We start from the raw sequence: 24,621 nt of genomic DNA, 5'->3' as shown, positions 1-24,621 counted from the left end.
AAAGTGCTTACAGCAAATTCTCGGTATCTTCTTACAAGTGTAAACCAATGATTGGCATTCAATTTACATGAAAATGGTATACACAAAGAATTACAGAGATATTTAAGGTTTTTTTTTCAATCCACGTGCATGTGTTCCTATGCGTCTTGAAGCATTTTATTCGTTCCTTAATTATTTAGGATACATCATTATTTAATTTTTACTGCTTGCTTAGTTAAATTACTAAATAGTTAGCTATTAGGTATTTAGTATCTAACTTTAAAAAACCCTATGTCCATTCCAACCTACAGAATACCGAATACAATTTAAACTTTTCATCCCAACAAAACTTCTGTAGTACATTTTACATATTTTTTTCTTTTCAAAATACCTCAGTCTTGAAGTCTAATTTGAGAGTGGGCTGAGTTCACATTTTTACGGCCCTTTACCCAAAGGGTTTGTTCAGAATATTAATGTGACAGGCAACGTTTGTCTCGGGCATTTAGGTCTAAAACGAAATGAATTTTACATAATATAAGGCCCTTAGAACTTTGTGAGCTGAAGAATTTGGCTCACAAAAGTATAAGAGGTATATATACTGGCAGGTATAAAAATAGAGGTAGTTTTTGTTGATACATATTTGTATTTTATTTTTGTACTAGCCGTTGCCCGCAATTTCGTTCGCGTGGGCTTTATAGTCATAGGAGCAACGTAGAAGAACAATGTTTGCTCACTATGTTAATTAATGAAAAAAAGGTGTTAAGAATTCCAGTTCGATGATCTCTACCTTATTATTTTAATTTAAATGGCCCTCTTTTGTGTCACTGAAAAGAAAAAAAAATCAAGACTCGCCAGCGAAACACTTAGTTTTAAAATAATATTAAATGATTATTTCAAAATTGTGTTATTTGTACAATAATTACATTATCGATGTCGTTATATAAAGGGACTTAAGTAAATCATATTTTAATATTATTTCTGTATTTAACATTATCTCGAAAACTCGTTACTGTGTGTAATCCCTTTCAAAAATGCAACACAGCATCAATGCGGTCAGAATATTTCCGATCTCCTGCATTAAAATTATTACCTGTCATGCGGCCTTTCGTTAACACATTATCTGCATATTTCCGTAGCAGCAGAAAATATTAATTTCTTTCAACGCTCCACAATTTTAATACATTTACTCTTGCAATCCAGTTATTTCGAACGTTGTGATGTTGGAATTCAGTTAGTACGTATCGATTTTTTCTTTATTGTCAAAGATACATGCATAGGCATATACGAGTACATAAAATAACGCATTCTTCCCATGGGGGTAGGCAAAGACCAGAGAAAATCACTCAATACGATTCTTACAAATTTCAAAGATTGGAAATTTATATCATGATTAAAACAATTGACAATCAGTTTTTTTTGGAATTATTGATCAATTTTAAGCACAATTTATACACGAAATGCTAGTTAAAAAACTGGCTGTGACTATGTTAATTTTGCCAGAAAGTCAAGCAATCCCGGGTAAAATGTTGGAGTACATTCATTCTTGAAAATATCAAAGATATACTTGAAGAGACTTGACCGATTTTTTTATACCAAATCACCATTTCTTAGTTATACTTCCGCAGTAAGACGACCATAATAACATTATTTTATAATATTCTTCATCCCGTCAACACATTCACTGGTTTTCTTTGATAGTCTCATGAATTCTATTCCTTTGATTTGATATTCAATACTTCTCTCTACATACTTGTTCGAAACTATCGAAATGCATACAATATTGTGCAAGCAACACAGATGTCTTTTCTGAACTTTATCTTCGAAATATGAATACAGCGTCTTGTAACTGAAATGTGCATTTGACTGCATCGATACATAGGTACTTGTAGTAAAATAACACAATTAATAAATTTGATTTATTTAAAGAACATAAATGCATAAAATGAGTGTATTATTTATGTTTTTAACAATTTTATTTCCATGTTATGGACAGCGAATTTTTAGTCAGTTAAGTATTATATTGAATTAATTTTCGTGAAAAATATTTGGAATAACGGCAAAAAATGTGTTACGATATATTATACGGAAATTAAAGCTAGAATTAAAAATAGTTGTCTTTTTAATATTCATTTTTTATTTGTTAAAAGATTAGTAATAAATTAAGTCATTATATTCCCTACTCAACTTACTCTTAGCAGCGTTACTCATGATCAAAATACGATACCAAAAAAACTACAATTCAAAATGACTCATCATACCATTATCCCTATCTTTAAAGAAACCATTGATGCAGAACCGAGAGTCAATAACCTAGGACATCGACCCTTCAAGAAAATGCAAGTGTAATTCTATATACGAGGGAAATCTCAGGATATTATTACATTCGTGGTAAGAGCAGTTTCTCTTTTATACTGGAATGTAAGGAATATGCAAAAGGTATATGAGAGATGAACGATAACAGACTGTAAGGTATTGTACGAGACCTTTGATTTTATGCTGCACTTGCGAGGTGCTTTCTAAGCGGGATGTTAAGTTTGTGATTTATGCTTTTATTTTAGTGATAGTCAAAGGATACAATCACGATGAGAATAAAAAAGATCGTTTGGATAGAAAATATACTTAAAGATTTTCACATTTCCTATAGTTTAAATAAGTCATGCATGAAATCTTAATCGCGGTAACATTTACAATAGTACAAAATTGACTAAAAGTTTACCAAGACCTAAAACAAGATACTTATATTTGAAGAAAAAAAAACAACGAAGTGTATGACGAAATCACTGGTTAAGCTAATTACCACTACACACCGGAATCATGTGTTCAATTTACGAATGGATCAATTATTATTTTATGAAATGAATGAAAAAGTTTAATAAAAAGTTTCTTCAGGTCTGTATATCGTCTGTATGCTTGCTGAAGTCCCCACGACAGGAGAGTCATATTAACTACCGGTTTTTTATCACAGCAAATATTTTAGCGAGACTACTAATCGGTCGATAATATTTGGTACAACTATCTATAATATTATGTATATTGAAATAAAACCACAAATACCTATCTCCACATCGAATATTATTTTAAATGAGATATTACGAGTATTTGATAGTTGCGGTCACTATTTTGGACGGAAGTGTGCTTTTATAAGTGGTATGTGTTTATATGAGTACGTGAGTCATTATCAAGTGTAGTGGAGCGCTTTAACATTTATACTTCACAAATATTTATTGAAATAAACCTATCAGTATTTGTTCCAGTACCTTTATTAATTAATCTTGACTTTAATTGTATCCTCAAAAAGACAACTCCAGCTCGAACTCTTAGTCTTGTCTCTGGGAAATTTTACTAATTTACAAGCAGCGGATAAAAAGCACAGCCGATTAGTGTATTACACACATAATATTCGTTCTATGTGAGAGTTGAACCCAAAATAAATTATAAATTAATAACGACGGAAGTCCACCTGAACTAACAAACTACAAACAACTCACTACAAATGAAAGATTATTAGAGAGAAGATTAGTTAATGAACACACAGTTTATAGGTTATCTTTTTTAAAGGTATATTAATCTTATTATGACAAACGGTGTCCGGTCCCCAAAAGTTAAATAGAACTTTCATAAATAACATACCTAGTGTTCAAGGCGCTTGACTTAACTTTTAAACTAGTCAAAGTAATAGTTTGATAAATAATCCCTGCTTACCTATGCAATACATTTACCATACTAAATATTATATACGGGGGAAATGTTGAAGCCATACAGCCTAACTGATTTCACTACGACACAACCAAAACTTCACAGTCGACAAAACAAAAACTTTTCCTCCAATTTTAAAGGGAAAATGAAATTGTTTCCCTTTGTTACACAACGTTTTAATAATAAAAATCAAAAGAAAAAGTAAGCGAAACCGCAGAGTAGTACTAGCGATTTCAATTTATCCGTATCGTATTATAGTTGCGATTCTAGATCGCTTAAATAGCGAATCAGGAGCGATCCACTGACATTGATCTTGCCGCCACCGGCGCGCGCGCATTTGTCATTGAAATATCTGTAAAAGAAAAGATTTTTTTGTTCTATTTAAATATTATTTTTCTGTATTTTTATCATATTTTGTTTTAAAATTACAAAGTGAAGTGTTTGTGATATTGTGTTTACGTATTAACTTTGAAAAGTAAGTTTATTCTATTTTTTTTGTTATTGCGTTACTATTTTCAAACATTTTTTTTTAATTATTCAGTTTAGTCATCCTTATAAAGCAACAAAACTAAATAATTAGTAATAGGTACCTACATTAAATACGGTGATAAACCTTTGCATGCCTAAAACTTTTAGACTCATTTCTTTTATACTGCACTTGCTCAGTGGCGGACTTAAAACACCCTGACTTGAGAGGAGTCCCTACCTCCTTGCTACATCTATTTATTTAAAATTAATTTGTAATGTAGTATAGCCACGACGATGACATAAAATCTAACGTATAATACACTAACGTATATGTAACTTAACCTTTCTTTATTCAATACAGCGCATTTTCAAATATATTCACCTTTTACACCTTCACTGGATTTCCACAAATAATTCAACACCAAAATTAGCCAATTCGGTCCAGCCCTTCAGGAGTTTAAGCGCGACTAACGAACAGCAATTCATTTTTATATATAAAGAAAACAAGACGCCTTTATCGAATCAAACAACGTAGATAAAAACGAAAGGAACTCAATAAATAACTTCTAGAACCCCATTTCATAGTCTATCACATACAGTAAAATCGATAATAATTTTCCAATAACGTCATTAGTCCCTCTGTCGTAAACGTCGGGTCCCTATTAATCGACCTTATACCAATCTTTATTAAATTCTCCCCAATTTTAACGTCACATGCTCTGAATATAGGTTCATGTTGGGAAATATTGCTATCTTTAAACGAATATACTGTTTGAACCATTTTGTTCAAAAAGACAAAGAAGCATACATGGTGGTAATTTTTTATGATTTCTGATGGTAAAACCCCATTAGCTAAACCTTGATAGGTTAAAAAACAACAATTTCACCGCAGTTTTTCAGAACAGTTGGGTAAGTAGTATTTTGTAAATAAAAAAATGCCTTCAATTACAGATCTATTATACAAAATGTCACACAAATGATGTTCATTTATAATATCTTTTTAACATACAATCGCTCCTTTAGTACGGGTGATATTCAAAACATAGTTTTTAGAATTGCACCTTTTAGCAAGAAAATTCAACGAAAACATTTTCAAATCGTTGAATTCCAATAATTTCTTGCTCAATCTGATTTGTATCTCTGAATAAAGCAATTCTAATTATTGCATTTATTGTCCTCTTCAAAACATTTCTTAAATGATTTCAAAAATATCTTAAACACTTAAAATCCTCCAATTACAAGTGAGTGTTTCCATTGTCATCTCGATATAATTCTAAACTCAATTTCGTGTATGAATCGGGAATATTCGGGACGCGACGTTTTGCCTTCGTAGGGCTGGCGCTAATTGAATCTTGTTCAGAAACAGGATATAAAAAAGCTAATGAAATACCTTAGAATGTGTAAGCAAATAGGCAATTTTAGAATTTTGTCGTTCGCAATTTAGAGTACGTAAATGTAGATTGTAACAGGAAAGCAAATATTTAGTACTCTTATAAAATTCTGTAAATATTATAATAGGTATGCGGATGTAATAAAATTATTATTGCTTCGGTAGATTTATGACAGAATGTTTTTATAAAATGTATATTAAAAGAAAATTCTCATGTTTCGTACTGTGGTCATCGTCATGGTCAAACAATGATCCAATTATTTCAGAAAAATATTTTTTATTAAAGAGAAATCCAAACCCCATTTTTGAGCATTCATATCTTAAAGATGAATTGTTTAAAATAGTATCAAGTGTCTGTTGTCAACCCTATTCTACTACTGTACGTACGTATTTCAATTGGATCGCACAATTTGCTTAGCGCGGCAAAATCCATCTCTTGAAATTCTCAGAGCCAATCTCGTACTAAAATTAATTATTTTAAATATAATAATAAGTATGTAGTTTAATAACAAACCTTGGTTAGTAATTATGTCCCTTGAGGTTTACGAAAAAATGGCAATGAAAATAGTTTTTAAAGCTTTACTTACGGTAGTCTGTTAGAATATTGATAAGGACTCTTGAGAATTTAATTTAAATAAAGCATAATAATCTCGCCTAATGATTTTATACTATGACAGACAAAGAATCTGAGCTAACAGAAATAAATTGCAAACTATCTTTCAACCAAAGTCTTAAAATTGTATTAAAAAGCGGTTTAAAGTCTACGTTTTGGTCTGTCAAAACAAAAGGGCAGAAAAGTTTAATACCGTTACATTTTAACGATATAGTAATTAATCTATGTGTTGAGCTTTTTGCCATATACCTGCCACTATACCAAAATTCGGACTACTATTAAGAATAGTCTAATACAAATGAGAAATACCAATAGCACTTTGCGCGCCCTGGAAACCTTGTGGTCAGCATACTGCTCAGAACCTCGTGCTAGTCAATCACAACGTAAAAATCAAAAGAAATAAATTAAAAATCTCATACAGGATCTACTACGAACACTAATAAGTAAGCAAACGGATCACTTTCAAACGGCCTAACTACATACAATTAGAATAGTACTTACATCCTTTCGACACTAAACCAGTGCGACCGTCGCAAGATAATTATCCATTTCTCTTTACACGCACGGTTTTCCTTTTATTTTCACAATGTCACTTGCTGATTATATCTTGTTATATGTAATTAAAATGAAATGAGAATATAAAGAAAGTTATCAAGATGGAAAGGATATCTGTGTTTAAATCGAAATGTATATTGTCACGTTTGTTTGGTATCTCTGATCAAAACTATGTATACTTTCATTATAATATATATTAGTTAACTGACTTCAAAAAAGAGGAGGCTTTTAATTCGTCTGTTTTTATTTTGTAGTTTGTGTATTCGTGGTCCTAATATAGTGACCTTTTGTTCGAAATTCTTTCGCTTTGAAAATAGCTTTTTTATTTTAAATAAAATAATTAAGGTAAAATTTAATACAATGTACATAAAAAGTGTCTTATTCACAACCTTCGCTAAAAAGAGCAACCCAAAATGTTTTGGCCTGAATAATGATTTTATTACATTTAAAAGCAATTATCGAAAAAAGATCATCAATATTTTCAATTTTTACTTCAGCAATCATCCTTAATTCATTTGAACGGCGTCCTTCTGGGAACCAGACTTTTTTCAGCAAAAAGAGTTTTTAAATTGTATTCCCACATTAATTTCAATGGATTTTTTGTCCACCGGCCTTCTGGGAATTAATTTTCTCAATCACTCACTCCCGTAGGACAAAACTGGTATCAAACATCAAACAAAATGTCGGCTGAAGCTTCAGACGACATTAAACTTGAAACTCCATTCATTTCCTAATGGTCCACATACGTTCCTTGAGGCCCAATTTGCTTGAAAGGGTTTTTATCAAAATTAACATTAAATGAGTAATTCTGGGTAAATTTATCTCGCGATTGTGTTGTCATGTGGAAGTAATGGAGGAAAGATTGGACAAAAGGGATTTACTAGAATGAGAGGATATGGGATGGGTATTTAAAATTTTGAAGGACAAGCTTAAAAATTAACATTGAATTCATAAAAAAATATTCAGCACGATTTTGCTACTACAATTTTTTCATCAAAGTTATGTTTTATATTAATTTAATAAGAGATCTTTAAATAACTATACCCAACACCTTTCTCGTAGCCTGTACCTGGTAGTGGCGTGGCGACCACTTCGACCACTGTGCCACGGAGGCTGTCGTTTTTCAAGAACTTAGTTAACTTGGTAAACTAAGTAATTTAAACGTCAATCTGTCAATACTCCATATTACCGAGTATAAGCAATTGCGTTACAGAAAATGTTAACTAGAATGCCAGTTTTCATCCTCACAAACGTAATTACAATTTCACTCACAAGATCTAGCTCTAAACCGTAGTTAGCATCGCGTGTTTAGAAAAAATAATCTCTATAATTTGTTCTGTGGTTGTGAGGCTTTCAAGTAAATTGTGGCACGTTTGTTCCAACTGCTTATTTACTTTGTAACCGATATTGTAGGATATAGCCATCCGGTTTGAGGAACATGGTTTAATTGATGTTTGTAGTGTGAAGTTTTAAATGAGCTATGGTACCAGTTTGTTCTGCACGGCAGTTTTGAATATAATGTGGGTTGAAAAGAACTTAACTGATTTATATTGCTCATGAATTTAAATAAACCTAATGTAAGGTGTTTTGTTATTGTACTCGTGAATCTCGTGATAGGTTACATTTAAATTTTAACCAACTTTAAACAAGAAAGAGATTTTTTATGATTTTTTGTTATTTTTTTCTGTATCACAAAATAATAATAAAATAAAAATTCAAACCTCCCAAGAAATACTTTTACAGATGTTTTCTTTATCACTAGTTTCAAAATAAAATTTTGAGAATTAAAAATAACAGTACCAACAGTTTCATAGTGATTCCAGCTGCCGTTCTCTGATTTTGTTAGTTCACAAACTACGTCAGAATTAATCATTATACGTAGAATTTCGTAAACAACCGCCAAAGGCTGGTCATACAATTTGTGCTTATTTTACTGCGCTCTACGCATCAAATCTCCATTCCATATTAGCTTTTACGAGAACAATGCATGACGTATTTAGACAAATGTATATTATCATTATCTTGTTTAGATTTTAGATATACACAAAATGTTATTATTGCAATCTGTGAATCTACAGTGGCTTTTAATAAACGACTATGTCTCTCTTTGGCTAATAGTTTTATAGTGGATGGTGGACTCATGCATCATTTTCTCCATGCATTTTCTGCATGCATCATGCATCTTTCAAGGATGTCTTTAGAACGGAGAGAGATGAGAACAGGTTGCAATAATCTTTACTCAACAAGTCTGTTTACTAAGACATTTTGCCTCTTGATCTTAATCTTCTCAATAATAGTACTTTTTTTTAACTCATTACTGTCCTCCTGCTAAGCAGTTGGATAGGGTTTATACCGAATTAAAGAACGGATTTGGGTCTTAAATCTAGTCTGAGTTACATGTTATATAGTATAAAAATATTTAAATAGGCCTTACTTCATAAAAGTAGCATTTATATTAAACGGCTCTCAGTATCTTATTGTTGATCAAAACCAGATTTGAATGCCTAATAATTGTTTTCTCCACAATTTGAATATACTACAGCAGCTTCCAACTCTAAACTTTTCAAATATTTGGTTCCCGTCTTCTGTTCTGCTTATCATTAATCTTTGGAATGACCAAACTTTTACAATGTCGGTTTAATGGCCCATAAATAATTACAAATTGGAAACACTACTTTTGCACTGTCATCGAAAAGGAAGTGGTATAATTCCTACCTCAAATGGCGTAAAAAAATGTATAATGTTGTCAAATGGTTTATAATATTTGTATTTGATCGTGTAAGCTATGCTTAAATATTATGATAGATGATAACGTGCAGAAAATAATAAAATAATAACTAATATTATTTTATAACCGAATAAGTCGAATTGTCTAAATCAAACCTCTTTTTTTTACGAGACAAGTCTTTAAATAGAATTAAAGACATTTCAATACTCTCAAAACAAGATTTAAACACACTTGTTAAACTTAAATCAACTTCCATTTCAGATATCAAAATGTCCACAATCAAGTCTTCCACACTCCTCCAAGCAATCTTCCTCCTAGCTACAATCAATCACATCCACTCAATAGAAGACGGCTATCTCCGATACGTCAAAGATGGCTGTTTCATAAGAGGAGAAGCCCTTTCCTGTGTCAAATATAAAGCAGTGAAAATAGCCAAAAAAGCAATCTTTGGAGATAGTCTGAATACTAATGAAACTATCAAAGCCAATCAGATGATCAGTCTCGTTCCTTTAGACGAAGAGACGATTGGGAAACTAGCTATTAAAGATGAAGTGACTAAGGTGACGAGTGAACCGAGAGGTTTTTTGTCCGAATGGGCTGAATTGGCGAAGTATTTTATGAAGCTAGTACAAGATTTCTTCAAAGTTAAAGGTTTAAGAGTCAATCTACCTGAAGGTGCCAGGACGGTTGAAGAAGAAGTTGAAGATAATGGTGAGTTTAAATTTACTTTAGATTTTTGTAACGATGATATTTCTATTGATGAAGTAGCTATTGCTTCTATCGTCGCATTTATATATTACAAAGTTCATACATAAAAGCTGTTTGTCGAATGAACTCAATGAAATATTATATTTGAAAGCATGACAACCAGTATTATTAAGGGGTATCGTATTATAATCCAGACGGTTGTGGTGATCCAATAGGCAGGCCGTCCATAAAAAATACTGATATCGAACTAGATCTGGTAATACTGGAAGCCGATTCAAACATAGTTGGTAGAAAGGCTAGGCTGATGGTGATGCAATATTATTATTATTGTTCAAATTAAAAAAAATATAAAACAGTCTAGAATGCTCTTAATGATCACTTTCCAGGCATAACTGGTTCATATTGTAAGCAACAGCTTCGATAAATGTATCCAAATTTTGGACTCGTTAAAGGCGTCGTCAACACAAAGGCAGTTGCTAAGTCAAAGGCCTTTGACTAATATGAACTATACGAAAATATGAGGCAATTACATTGGCCTGAAAAACTGAAAAATTATAAATCTGTTTCCCACATTAATTTATTTTAGAGTTTTATGGACAGGAAATAAAATTGGAAATCTTATCAGACCTATAAGTAATTAAAAAAAAAGACACGTAATTTTTTTCTTTTCCAAAAAAATTTAACGATTATTTTCTTAACCACAAAAGTTGTATTATTTCTCTAAATATTCAGGAACAATGATGATTTTTCTTTCAACAATGCCGATATTTTCCCAACCTAATAACCTAAATTTCTCAAAGATTCATTATCACCTGTATTCATTAGATTCCTTGCCCTTAATTTGCCTCACAGCAATCGAAACTAATTAAAACAATTAATTACCTACCAAGACAACTGAGGGCAAGTTTTCAGCACAAATTGTTGAATTCTATTCACAAGATGGTACCGTATGATACTGTCACAAGTATGAATTGGAAACTGATGAATTAATTAACTTAAGTTTAGTTACTTTTGAACTATTGGTAATTAGAAAACCGGAACTGTCTTATGTATAACTGTAACTATCAATTAAGTATAGAAGTTTACTGAGATAGGTAAGTTAGGTTGTTTGTATCTATTGAGTATTTACAAGTATAGGTACGACTTTAAGATCCCGTAACCAACGTTTTACCTTTTAGTTACGGGATTCTATTGCTGTCTGTCACCAGGCTGTCATGAACCGAGATAGTTAGGCTTTGTAATTTTAACAGATAGACGGATATTACCCAAATTTTCAAAAAAATATTTATGGAGCCTTTCATCCTTGCCTATTTTTCTACCTACAAACATCTCAAGTAGCGTTTGCCGCAACCAAATCACCCGGCAAAGCATGTGAACCGTTTTCCAGACTTCAGTTTAAGTAGGTATTCTGAAAAGTGACTTTTGTAATGTACTCGATATATGGTAAAATATCTTTTGTCACATCAATTGTGACCAACAATGTTGGAAATTGTGTAACACACGCATAGTAAGTTAAAAAAAACTTTTCGACAACGTACTCTTTCAAAAAGTTTAGTCTTAAGCATTCAAATCACGTCCAAAAGCATGCAGAACAATATTTTATAGGTAACACTTAAATCTAAACAAACTTACATTCATCCAATTTCACTCAATGACGTCACATTACACGTGTAAACACTAAATGCCTGTGAATTCAAAGCATCTGGTTATTGGCAGCGGCAAACATATTTGAAATAAACGTACCTGCTTTCAGTTCAAAGGGATATTGATTATTTGTAGTACATACGTCATGTTTGGCGTGAAATATAGACTTTGTATGCATGAATAGGTGGATTATAGGCTGTTTGAATTGTATTACATTGGTCTATCTAACGGTTTATCTATAACCCAACCCCCGTCGCTCCATTCAAGTACTTATTATTGTTATTCCCCGTTTTAGCAGTGCATGAATTGAGTTTTGAAATAAACCTTGAAAAAAAAACACTGATTTAGGAATCACACTAGCATCACTCGCAGCCAGTGGCTTGATTATTATTTCCTAATTATTCCATACGCTATAGTCAAAATTCGTCGGAGAGTAGCTTCATCATCAACTTTTCCAACTTCTGACAAACCAATCCCTGATATTTATCATCATCACAAATTTCCAAGGCATCTGTAAATATAATATCTAAACAAAACAATCGAATTCAGTATATTTTAGCAGTCGATATAGGGTGAAAGTTATATTTGCGGTCACCCACAGACGCAAACAGAGCAAACAACCACAGCCGATAATAATGACATTCACCCTATTCTTGGAAGTTTGACTTGACCGGCTGTTTTGTTCTTTCAGTTCAAGTGTTAGTAAATTTAACTGTTTATTATTTGATGTTTTGCTAGATTCTGCCTACGATTCCGTCCACTTGGAAATTTTAAAGCCAGTTCCATAGTTTATATAAAAGTGTCGGATAACCTATTTGCTAGATAAAATGTCAGCAAATAGATAAATACGAAACTAATAAGCATAGAGAGTTGAAATTTAGTATGAAAATCCTTAGGAAATCTAAAATAAATTTTGGAAATTCTACACCAAACGGGTTAAATTTCCTCGCGTACAAAGCCGCGGGTGGAAAGCTAGTCCAAGTTATAAATTATCTACACGCCCAATTTTTCTGCGAAAAAGTACTTTAATCCACACTTTGAAAATGTAAAATTATACCTTTTTGTCCTTCTTTTACTTCAAAACGGCTTAACCAAACCAAAGCCGGGAAATATTTTTTATCCCTTTATGCTAATAGTTCAGAGAGGCTGCAGACATTAATAACAAATAATAATAAAGCCTCCAGTAAACCAAACATTGATCAAACAAACAGGATACCAATGAAACCTTCAGCCTTCAACTAACGTTACGTAATACTGTAAGTTTCAGTGTAACTTGTAAGACGAGTATACAGACAGCAAGTTTAGCTGTCTAGGAAACGCTTCAAGCGAGATAGTTGAGATGTAGAACATATCGGAGAGTCTAGAACAGTGGTTCCCAACCAGTGGAAGTCAAAAGTCAAAATATGGTCCGCGAATGATTATAAAATAAATAAAAAATCAGGTTTATTATTACACTTTGGTTTTAATATACAGACATAGTGGTCCCTGCTAACAAGAATAATATAAAAGTGATCCTGGACTAAGAAAATGTTGGGTACCCCTGGTCTAGAACATGTTAGGTTTAGTTCTAGTTGTACTGACGTTTTAACATGTGCATTGTTTCATTATAAAGAGGAAATTCGTTTCACAGCGGTAAGTTTTGTAACCGAATGATGGCTATAGTAATGGCCAAGCGATATAAATTTAGGACTATACTTTACGTTAGAACTTAAAGTCTGAGTGAATAAAATAGACCGCAAATTTAGCTGTATAAGAAACGCTTCAAGCGAGATAGTTGAGATGTAGAACGTATCGGTGAGTCTAGAACATGTTCAGTTTAGTTCTAAATGTACTGACGTAAACCCTTATGCTGTTGCATTGCAAAGAGATATTTCATGTAAAGTAGAACTAAATATCTATCCTTTTATCTCACCACTATGGAAGCAAAGTTTTCATAATAATTTTTCTTACTCAAAAAGTAAATTAAAGTGTCTACCCTTTATATTTATAACATACGAACCATTTTACGACCACAACTATTAATATTATTTCATACTTATAGCGACATTGACTACTTGTCATATACTCTATTCAAAACTTCAGTAGAGCATATAGTCGCGTCACCTGCGTATTGAAAATTTAACGTTACTTGACAAAAAAAATGAGTTAACAGCCACACAAATCGATCTCTCAGTGTAAGACACTTTTGCTGAGGTAACTCCTGGGTGACCATATTAAATATGCTGAGGTTTTCTGTGTTTTAGAAGGCACTTAAAATCATGGGTTGCGGCTGTCATTTTCAGAGATCTTAGTACGATGAGTACATGACAAAAAACATTTTTCCAAACGACTCGAAAACGTAAATTGAATTAATATGGCAGAATTTCGGTAGAAAATCCCTCGTTTTACAATTAATGCAGTAGTTCAATCTCCATTATCTCTGCCTAAATCGCAACATCACTCAGTTCTACACTCAGAGTTGAAACAACGAAACGTACTTACGTGTCTGTTCAACCGAAATGTAATTAAACGTAAACTACCACGAATGTGTTCAACTAAATTACATTCTGTGTTTATCTGTGCTGTTTTGTTGGATGATGGTAGAATAACAGTAGTTTGTTTCCTGTATTTTTGTTAAACACTTCGCGTTAAGCGTACAATATGAGAAACTAATCCAAAAAAGCACTGTTGATAAAAAAGTTCTAAAAAATCTGTGATTTGAAGTCAAATATAGACAAAAGTTAACTTTTTTTTTGTACAACAACTTATGTCAAGTTATACCTATGTTATATAGTCTATGTCATTGTAGTCAGAAAGAAGTAAACAAGTTTAAATCAATTTATTGAACGAAAGGTCCGCGAACGGTCTAAAGAATTTTAACATTGGTGCATGCATTAGGTAGTAGTGGTTCCAAAATGTCAAGTCTCTGATCAACATTTTTGTTTAATTCCCCAGATGATGATATCGGTGATAATTCGGTGGCTAGAAATTTGAAAAATCACGCCAGTTCGAAGACAGGTGTGTACCAAAATTTTCATGAAAGAGCACTTAAAAGAATAGTAATTGGCATTAATTCTTATTTAAACGTGAAATTTGTTTCTTGAAGATTTGTTATGCACAACTCAAACATTGCACTTTTCATAGTCAAATGCATGCATGCTGCATTTAGGTCAAATGCACTTTCGAGACCATAAATATCACTCCATCAGCCTTCATCGGATATTTCACCAAAACTCGCGTTGTTTCGTCATCTTCATAAAGAAGACAATTGCATGCCTGAAATTGTATTAAACAGTTTCATTTCTATCTAAAATCTGTATTAGCCATGTTGTAGACTCAAAACTTTATTCCCTAATTCCAAAAAATATATATTGTACAGCTTTGAAATAGTAATTAGATTATTTCTCAATAATGGCCCGCGATTTGGTAAGGTGTCTGTCAAATGGTAATATGCTTATAACAAGAGACTTTTATATATCTCTGCCTATACCTGCGTGTAAAACCGGCGTAATATTACGTATGACGTTTGTTTATATTACCCATGTCCGATTCAAACTGGTCCAATGTTTTTTGTTTCTTTTCTTCTATCTTTTGGCTCAGCACAACTTGTGATGGTGCCAAATAAGTGTCAGCAATTTTTGCAACACTTTTAGTGAAAAATGGTCTGTTGTGTTTACTCGTGTATAGCAAATGTTTGGCAAGGAACTCTAAGTTTATCTTATCTAGCACTTTTTGGAAGAGAATGTTGTGTAAAAGATACAATTTTTATCTTAAACTGCGCATATTACACCAGTGACGACATTTAGATTCTTGGCTACTTAAATTTTGTTAAAAATATTCACTGAACAATCGCAGCAAACAGCTCTTTTGCCAACTTACTTCGCACGAAACAAAGCATGATATTAGATGGAAAAAGCACCACCTATGACATATGGATAAAGCCTTATATATATCGCTATTATCCATACATTATATTAAGCCCGTTAGCATAACTTACCATTCTATAAAATTCACTACCTGTAATAAAGTACCAACGGAACCAGTACACAGTACAGCCGCTTTAGAAATTAGGTACTAATTCGATTTGGTACAATTTGTTATTGACATGAATTCATTCATAGTTTCTACCTGCATGTACTCTACTCTACTCTTCAGTGCCTTTATGCCAATTATGCAATGGTTAAGACAAAATGCTATAATAACTTTGATAAAAGTCACTTTATTTTTAAACCAAAATAAAAAGTAAATTTTCCTCCAAACACGTGTCACTAAACTCGAAAGTTTTAAGTTAATAGAACAATTAACAGTCGTAAATAATATTCGTATAATCACAATTACCATAGATCTATCAGGTCATAAGTATTGGGGCCGAGTTGTGGGAACTGACCCGCAATGAAGCGGCAATAAGACGCTGTGGCAATTCAATTGATACGATTTGATTGAACAACTGGGGCGTGAATACAATGTTTGGATTGATGATTGACTCAAAAAATTTACTGTTTATTAGTTAATGTAAGCTTTACTGTATAGTGAAATTATGTTTTTTTAACTAGCTTAAAAGGTAGATTAGACCCCTGATAAGAAGGACGCTTGCGTGAAATTTACTTTCGCATAGATTTTACTTCAAATGGATGCTAGTTTATTATATTTGTCTCAATGGCATTATTATGTGAATACGGATAACGAGATATATGTTTATTCAACTTCTTATATAGGACCGGATGTGATTTAGTTTGACGAGCAATATACCTACATGCTCCTTATGCTATGGTGTGCTATCAATCAACAAATGGTTGAAAAGCGTCAAATTGGTTGTTTTAGTTCTGGTTGTGCTTAGAGTGTATAATTTGTAGACACCACTCGAAATTCCTAATTCGCATAACTTTTCAAGAAAAATAAAGAAACAAGTGTGTGTCTGTTAGAATTTCCTTAGTATCAACTTCATTGTGAGAAAAAGTTTCGTGTCTTCCCTATCAAAGAAAAAACATAACGACAAAAAAAAACTCTTTACAATTCAAGTCAATACAACTTCAGGTTTAATTCGGGAGGTAAATTGAAACAAATTATGCAACGTTGAACATAAGCCTCTGGATTCGATTCCCTTTGACACTTATCTGTTACAAACAAATTCAATTACGTCACTAAATAAAGTAGGTTAAAGAAGGATTATGTCTTTTTGAATTAAAAGTTTTGAGCCTTATTTTTTAAGTTAGTATTTCTTGTAAGTAATGCAGTCGATTTTTCATCGTGTAGTACATTGCAAGTTATTTTTCTTTTTAGTCTAGAACAAGGTAGGCAAAAAATGTGTTTGTTGTTCTAAACTGACTGCTAATTCGTCAATTACTATTATTTTGACTCAAAAGAGTTGATTTATAATTCTATATGTAAGTATAAAAAATACATACTTACGCATTTAATTAGTTTTGGAAGACCAAAAATATTTTTTTCAAAGTTCAAAAAAACTCATTTATATTTCTTCAAAGAAAAAAGTAATTTACACCTTCATGTATTTCTCATACAAAGTTTTGAATGGAGCAAATGCAAGGCTTTAAATACAATCAAAAGAAAACAAGACGAAGCGGCAGAAAATTGGTTGCGTATTCTTATTTGCATGTAAAAGAGCAATTTACTGAGCATTATTTACTTGTATGGTGTTTATTTTCTGTTCTTTTGAATGAAAAATACTTGTAGGACCAATGATAGGGTGTATGTAAGGTATCAAATTATTTTAAAAGAAAAATAAATACATTTTTTGGGCGGCTATTGTTAAAGCATATTATTATTTCAAATAAGTGTAAGTGAAAATTCTTGCAATCTCAAAAAGTATGAAAAGCGGTAATATTAGACATAATGCACCGCAATGTATAATAACTGCATCAATGGCGCGGTTGGTAATGTATGACGCCGTGCAGAGGTTTCGAGTTCGACTCCCAGATAATCCAAAAAATTATTCCTAAGTTTTTCAATAAAATATTTCTCAGTGATTGCCCGGCGCATAGACATCCATACTTATTATTTTCAATAAGGAACTTTTCTACTAAGCACAACTTTTCTCTAATTCCAGCTCGTGGCAAGAGAAAGAAGCTGGCCATCGTAGTCCCACTCCTCACACTCCTGGCCACCATCAAGACTAAACTGCTCCTCATTCCGGTACTCCTCTCCGTGTTGCTGATCAAGAAGCTCCTGCTAATTGCTGCTCTGCTGCTACCTAGTGTGCTCAGCACGTTGAAGGCTTGCAAGGTAACTAAGACAAATATTGTTTGAAGTGGTTGTTTACAGAAGATAGCGACATTAAACAAAAATAAGGAAGGTAACAATATGAATAATGTTATATTGCGTGGATGGACAGAAAAAATTGTAAAGCCGTGTATTATCAAAACTTCAAATGATTTTGAGACAGGAACTAAAAACGACGTTGATTTTAAAAAGTGGATGAGGAGAAAAACTTGAGCAAGAGCATACTTAGTTTATTTATCTTCTTCTTCATTTTAATAATCTTTTACCGTACGGTTTCTTTTTTATTTCTAGACAGAAAGCGAATACCATACTAACACAAAAACTTGTTAGTACCTATAGTATTAACCTAAATCAAAATTACGTTTCACACCAAAACTAGCCAAGTGAAAGTGGGTTCAAATAATCTAGAACAACAGTTATTATCAAAATTTTCAACTAGAAAAACTTTATTCGTTAGCCACAAATGATTTGACACCAGTTTTTCAAATAATTACGGGATTTTATCACACAAAAGACCACTAAACGGGTGCTATGAAATTTCAATTTGATGTCACGTACATACATCGTACGTGCATTGGTCATTTGCCTTTCCGCTTTCAAAATGGAAAATGAATATTATTTCGTTTTCATATTTTTGTATTCGTAACGCTTACTGTTGTATCTTTTTCAAACAAATTATGAACTTTCATCAATTTGGGAAAGACCCTAATGACTTGAGTATTTGATTGTGTTATACACGCAATGATTATTTTTTTAAGTCTCGATCGTGAGGTCTTGGTTTCGATTCCCTGATCGGGCATAGTGCTATTGTTTTTTTTTCTCTATTTTATACTGACATAGTTTAATAACGAGCCTGATGCATGGCAGTAAGCAAGCCGCATTACATCGGACATTAACTAGCATGTATTTTTTACAACTCATCACCTCACCCCCGAGTATAACAAGCGTGATATTAAGTAAGTTCTTCAGCTTTCAGGCATTAATTAACAAAACCATAAAACGAATTCTCAAAATCGTTATATCATCTCTACCGCACAAATCTCAAACTTTATAATAATCAAATAGAACCACGATCATTCAATATTTCCTCATTAAACGTTCTATCTCGAAGGCTCCTGACAAATTCATAGAAATCCTTGATTAATACCATCATGTTGAACAATTTACTTATTGAAGGTTTACAATTAAATTAACAATCTTCGCGAATCCCTTTGGGCTTAAGCTCGGAGTATTCAAAATGAATTGAATACATACTTCAATGTCTATGGCCACTTGAAAATCTTTACTGGAGTTTAATAAAATGATACTCCGCAATTTATTAATTGAAACTAGATGTCCAATGCGGCTTTACTTGCTTCCAAAAACCATAAATTAGGGTTGATTTCCTCAAAAAAAATACAAAATCTTTGTACCATTTTATCCTGGCCTATACTTCAGTAGGTAACTAACAAAAATATTTTTTTTACTTAGGTACTATGTTATTAAATTATTAATTTTAAACTCTCGCGACTTGTTCACATAATTTGCTTAATCAATGCAGCACTGCTCGTTAGTAAATTCATGTTTGTTTTGGCTATTTCCCTTTATATACATGGAAATATCCTGGACATTCACGAAACCAAAATAATCCAAATTGGTCTAGCAATTCTCAAGCTTAAGCGAAACAAACAAGCAGCTACGTAATTTTAAACATACAAATTGCAGTACTAAGGTGTTGTTCTAATTGCTTTAAAACGTTTAAAGGTTCGGGGACCTTTCGATAAACGAAATTTTCTCTGAATAGAATCATTTAAACCGTTTGATTGTATTTGTTGTAATTTGACGTTGTTTTTCAAACTGCCCGATGCAGACTTGTTTTGTTCAAATTATTGTTAAGGTTTCTTTTGTTTTGGTCATAATTTCTATTAGATATTTGCTTATGTGAATATAGTTTAGAATTATTAGATTGGAATTGTCAAAACTTTGGCCTTATACTAGGTGTGAAATAATTATGATAAGTTTTGGCTGAATTGCGTAAATATTTTCAACATAAAATTTAGCCTTTTTCCAAAGGTGTAGGCAGAGACCATAGAACGCTACTTGGTACGATTCATACGATTTTAATATCTAGAAAATTATTTATGTGTCGTTATTGCAAGCTATTTAAGATCATTAACAATACGCTCAATATGCTTGTATTTTAAATTTCCACATTATACGTTATACGTGTTTAGTATTGCTATAGTATTATGCTTTTGTAAATTCTTTCGATATTTATTTTCACCTGTACCTACTATTTTCTTCAAAACTCAATATATCCAAGCCATCAAATTTCGTCACCGAATCAATCTGTCAAACAAACAACACATTTCATTTACAAATGCCTTTCGTGTCACCCATTTGACCTGCATCAAACGGCAAACGTTTCTGAAACGACCTTAGCGTCCGTAAAGTTTCGATAGCAGAATCCCTCATGGCATTCGTGAGATCGTGGGTAATGATAGTTTTATAGCTTTCTGTAATGATAGTGATTAGTGAACGACGGTTACATATGGGGACAATTGTCGTTAGTTTTAGCTTTGTAAATCTTCATGTTGTTTTATGTATGTGACTGTAATGTTTTGTAATATTATTAGGTTTGTTATGTGGTAAATGAATCATAGTTTTGTTTTTCTTTATTTGTCTGGGAACTTGAAAACTACTTTGTATAACCATTTATGTGTATTAACGCAAAGTAAGGGAAAGTCTTATTGTATCTTGGTATCTAATTCATCTGTATCTGACATCAGAGATTAATATTAATAGTCTTTAAACTTAAAAAAAACTGGCAAAAATCAGTGCTTTTTCCCTTTTAGATCAATTGGCTATTATTTTAACCTCAATAACCAAAAAATTTACGAAAAACTGTCAAATAAAATGCACTAGTTTTCAATATTTTGTCGTTGAAATTATGACGAAATATCACTAATTATGTGTGACAGTTCTGGGATGCCCTTGATATCAATTGACACGGATTTTTATAGCCTTCGACTAAAAATAACATCACATGGAATATTCGCATTTGTGTACGTCACTTGCTGAATATATACGTAACGGGTCAGTTTCTACAGCGTGTAGGTATTATTATAATATGGTGTAGACCTTATCTGAGCGCTTTGATAAGGTTAAAAAAGTTGTTCAGTAGCGCAATTATCTGCAGACGGTTTGACATTTAAGATGTACTGCCGAAATAATTCCCACGGGGCCCACTAGAGGCACTGGTTAGATTTTCGTGCCAAATTTCTCGATAGCTAGCCGGTTGTCGGTACTCGATAGTGGTAGAGAATCGAGCAACAGGATATTTTTGAACATTATTTGTTTTCTTCCATAGTGTTTATGGTTTAAATAATTTAATACAGAATTAATATACTAATCGCCTATTTCATTCCAAGCTTGTATTAAGCATAGTAAAGACCCAAAAGCTCGTTAGGAGAAGCTTATTCAACTACAGGCCTATTTTTTAGTATCGTAAATTATTTACTTAAAAATAGAAATTGTATAAGTACGTGCGTTTCTTTTATCATGAAAAATGCATACAATCCGTTTTTTACGTAAAACTTTATTCTCAGTAACCAAGCCCGATACTTTATCGTTCGAACACTATTCGCGTGGTTTTTCAGTGAAAATGTCCACCGAATCCAATATTTTAAAACTCTAGGAAATTCAACCGAAATCGGTAGAACAATTTGTTCGTAACAGTGTAACACAATTTTTCACTTTAAAAATCTCCAGGGGAAATAAAAGAACTTATATATTTTGAAACCAAAATATAGCTACACTATTTAAAAAAGTACGAAATTCTACCCGTCCTTCTCTTTATAAAGCCTTCACAACTTAAGCACTAAACCATTTTTTGATGCATAGATATTTTCTAAGATACAGTCACACACATACTTGCCTTTTTTATTTTAGTAGAGGTGGTAGTGAAGGAGTTGTCTAATAAAGAAATATTATTCAGGTATTATAAATTTATTTGTAGGTATTATTTATCTTTTTCCTATAACCCCTATAAGAAAAGGGGGTGACCAAAAACCAGCTCTTGGTAAGATCCTTACAAACTTCCCTCGCCTCATTCACATTCATACATCCTGCCATAATTTTTGTTTAATTAATATAAATGACAAATATTCCTTTAGTTATGATAACACTAATACAAGTAGAACATCCTAATAATAACATTATGTCACGCAAGTAAACTCGCATTGGTCATCTACTTCAAAATCAAAATCAAATAATTTATTAATTAAGGTCAAATATTGGCACTTATGATAGTCTTTACAATTACTGAATCTACCGTTAGTTTAATTTGCCAGTTATTTACAATATTTAAATCACTCTGTATAAATCTCTTCGTATCTGCGCTATCGGTATTGGTTTCCCACATCGTTCTTTGTTTATCAAGTACTTAGCACAAATGTTTGAAATAAATAAATTTATCTCAACACTCGATATGCTTTCATAGATATCATGTCCTTCATAGAAAATTGATTTTTATTGTTGTAAAATTTTATATATATGTAAAATTGTGGGCCATTCCGAACATACAAATTTTTATCATTATTTATAGAAGACAAAGTAATGAGTTAGAAGATAATTTCGTTAATTCGAGATTTTAGATATAAATAATAATAAATAAATATCATGTGGATATTGGACATCATATATCAACTCATAATTTACCTCTAAATACATACTTATGAATATATTTTTTTATTAACAACTAGGTTCAGAACAGATACTCGTGCTCACACTGATACAATACCTCAATATAACTTAATAATAACTTATTTTGATTTATTTTGCTATTATCATAACTGTCAACGTTTGACCCAAATTAATAAATAATTTCGTTTTATTTCCGTACAAATTGTCCCGCAACAGCTGTCAGTCGCAAATTGAATGGCATTTTTTGTCGATTAAATAATTTTAATTATTTTTGCAAGCGCCACCGCTGTATTTTCCTACCTAGTTTTATTTAAAACATTAAGTTGAAAGTGCTTGAAATTCCATTGGAATGATAAGGACTATTAACTTATTAGCATTTTCACTATATTGTTTCGTCATTGATAAATGTAGAGCATCATTGCTGATTCACTAGTTTAATATGTAGAATACTGTAAGAGAAAAGTATAAGAATTCATTAAATACTATTATGAAGCCTTTATAATCCAATCCATAAATAAATAAATGAAACTTGAATAAAAACCTTGAACAACTCGAAAATAAACATGAGTATGAAATGAGCATCTATGATCGTCAAACGTTTAAATAGTTTCATTTTATAACATCACGTCTATTATATTTATAGTTTTAAGAAATGGTGTTAAAGATGCGCCAATGTATGCTTTTGATGTAATATTAACTAGCCTTAAAGTATATTAATATTTTCGCCATCAATAAGGAAAAGTCTCATCAAATTCGTTCCATTGGTTTTTGAGCTACAATGCCGCAGAACAACACACACTTGTCAAAAACACGCCTCTACATAATATGTCTCAAACTTTAAAATAGGACTAACATACTACCGTTTTCCTCCACAGCACCACCATCCAATGACTCACTACTCATACTTCGGGAGCAGCGATTCAAACGACTACAACGCAGACTATGGAAGTAACTACGCTTATTCAGCCAGCGGCGGCTACGGCAAAGATTGGGCATCGAACCGCGCATACAATATGGGCAAACACCGAGCGACGCCGTCCCCTGCATATATTACTGCTCCCGGAGCGGTTGCGTAAAGCCATAAGTTTGAATATCTGCTGTATAGAATATGATTTTCGACAAAAATTGGTTCCAGTTATCGTTTTAAGGGAGATTATTTTGTTATTAATCGGTAAATAATGATGATATTATAATAGTAATTCGATCGAAACGTCGGGTGAACAAAAGGTATACTAACTTTTAATTTTCAATCGCGTTTAAGTCCCGTTACATTATAATATTATGTGTGCAAGACGTTAAAATCATTAATAATGATGATGATGAATATAACAGAATTTAAGGCGATCGAAACATAAAATACAAATTTTGGTTGGTACAAAATATTGAAGTAAAAATGCTGTGTAATAACTAACAGATATCGGGAAAGTTTCACATCTTATGAGTAAGTGTCAGATAAAATATCTTCTAAATAAAATTGCAGCAAATGTAAAAAAATATTCAAACTTCCACCTGACAGGGTATCTAATAGATATCCAGAAGTGCTGAAAGCGGATAGTAATATTCATTTTGGAAAAAATATCCTAAAAATTATATTAATGTTTGTCGAAGTTGATACGAAACAAAAATATGTATTCATATTGCGGTATTTTTTAATTGAGTACCACATAAGTGCATAACTTACTATAAATGAATAATTAACCATGTTGTCACAATTTTCATATTATTATTTATTTAATTATAAGCTCTGCTGTCGACTGAAACAGTTCCAATTAGTATTAATAATTTATTTTATTTTAATAAGGATTAATGAACGTATTTATTGCATTTAATTTACTCGTTATAATTATTAGGTTAAGTTAATTAACAAATTAACTTATTAACAAAATAATGTACAAAGATTTTTTTATAAATAAATTATTATGAATTATGTTCCATATTTTA

The 24,621-nt window shown here is 32.0% G+C and overlaps 1 protein-coding gene across 2 annotated transcripts; it reads left to right on the top strand.

The window, feature by feature from the left end:
- The first annotated feature begins 3,993 nt into the window (after positions 1 to 3,993).
- LOC142983589 (uncharacterized) lies at positions 3,994 to 24,601 on the top strand. 2 transcript variants are annotated; one of them, XM_076130549.1, is made up of 5 exons: positions 3,994 to 4,150; positions 9,691 to 10,140; positions 14,716 to 14,778; positions 17,825 to 18,000; positions 23,556 to 24,601. In XM_076130549.1, the coding sequence occupies exons 2-5, from the start codon at positions 9,699 to 9,701 to the stop codon at positions 23,754 to 23,756; spliced, it is 882 nt and encodes a 293-aa protein (XP_075986664.1). In that variant the 5' UTR covers positions 3,994 to 4,150; positions 9,691 to 9,698; the 3' UTR covers positions 23,757 to 24,601. The 2 variants fall into 2 exon arrangements, with proteins under 2 accessions (XP_075986664.1, XP_075986665.1); XM_076130550.1 differs by lacking the exon at positions 14,716 to 14,778.
- Positions 24,602 to 24,621: the final 20 nt, after the last annotated feature.

This window comes from Anticarsia gemmatalis, chromosome 24 (assembly GCF_050436995.1).
Source record: "Anticarsia gemmatalis isolate Benzon Research Colony breed Stoneville strain chromosome 24, ilAntGemm2 primary, whole genome shotgun sequence".
NCBI classification, from domain to species: Eukaryota; Metazoa; Arthropoda; class Insecta; order Lepidoptera; family Erebidae; genus Anticarsia; species Anticarsia gemmatalis.
Note: the sequence above shows the minus strand (reverse complement) of the source record. Positions and strands in the feature narration are given on the sequence as shown.

What these genes read in the sequence shown, in the direction of transcription:
- LOC142983589 (XM_076130549.1), top strand. Translation starts at nt 9,699, where the DNA reads ATGTCCACAATCAAGTCTTCCACACTCCTCCAAGCAATCTTCCTCCTA. An exon ending in TCACGCCAGTTCGAAGACAG is followed by an intron (nt 14,779 to 17,824) that starts GTGTGTACCAAA and finishes CTCTAATTCCAG; the next exon opens with CTCGTGGCAAGAGAAAGAAG. An exon ending in GCACGTTGAAGGCTTGCAAG is followed by an intron (nt 18,001 to 23,555) that starts GTAACTAAGACA and finishes TTTCCTCCACAG; the next exon opens with CACCACCATCCAATGACTCA.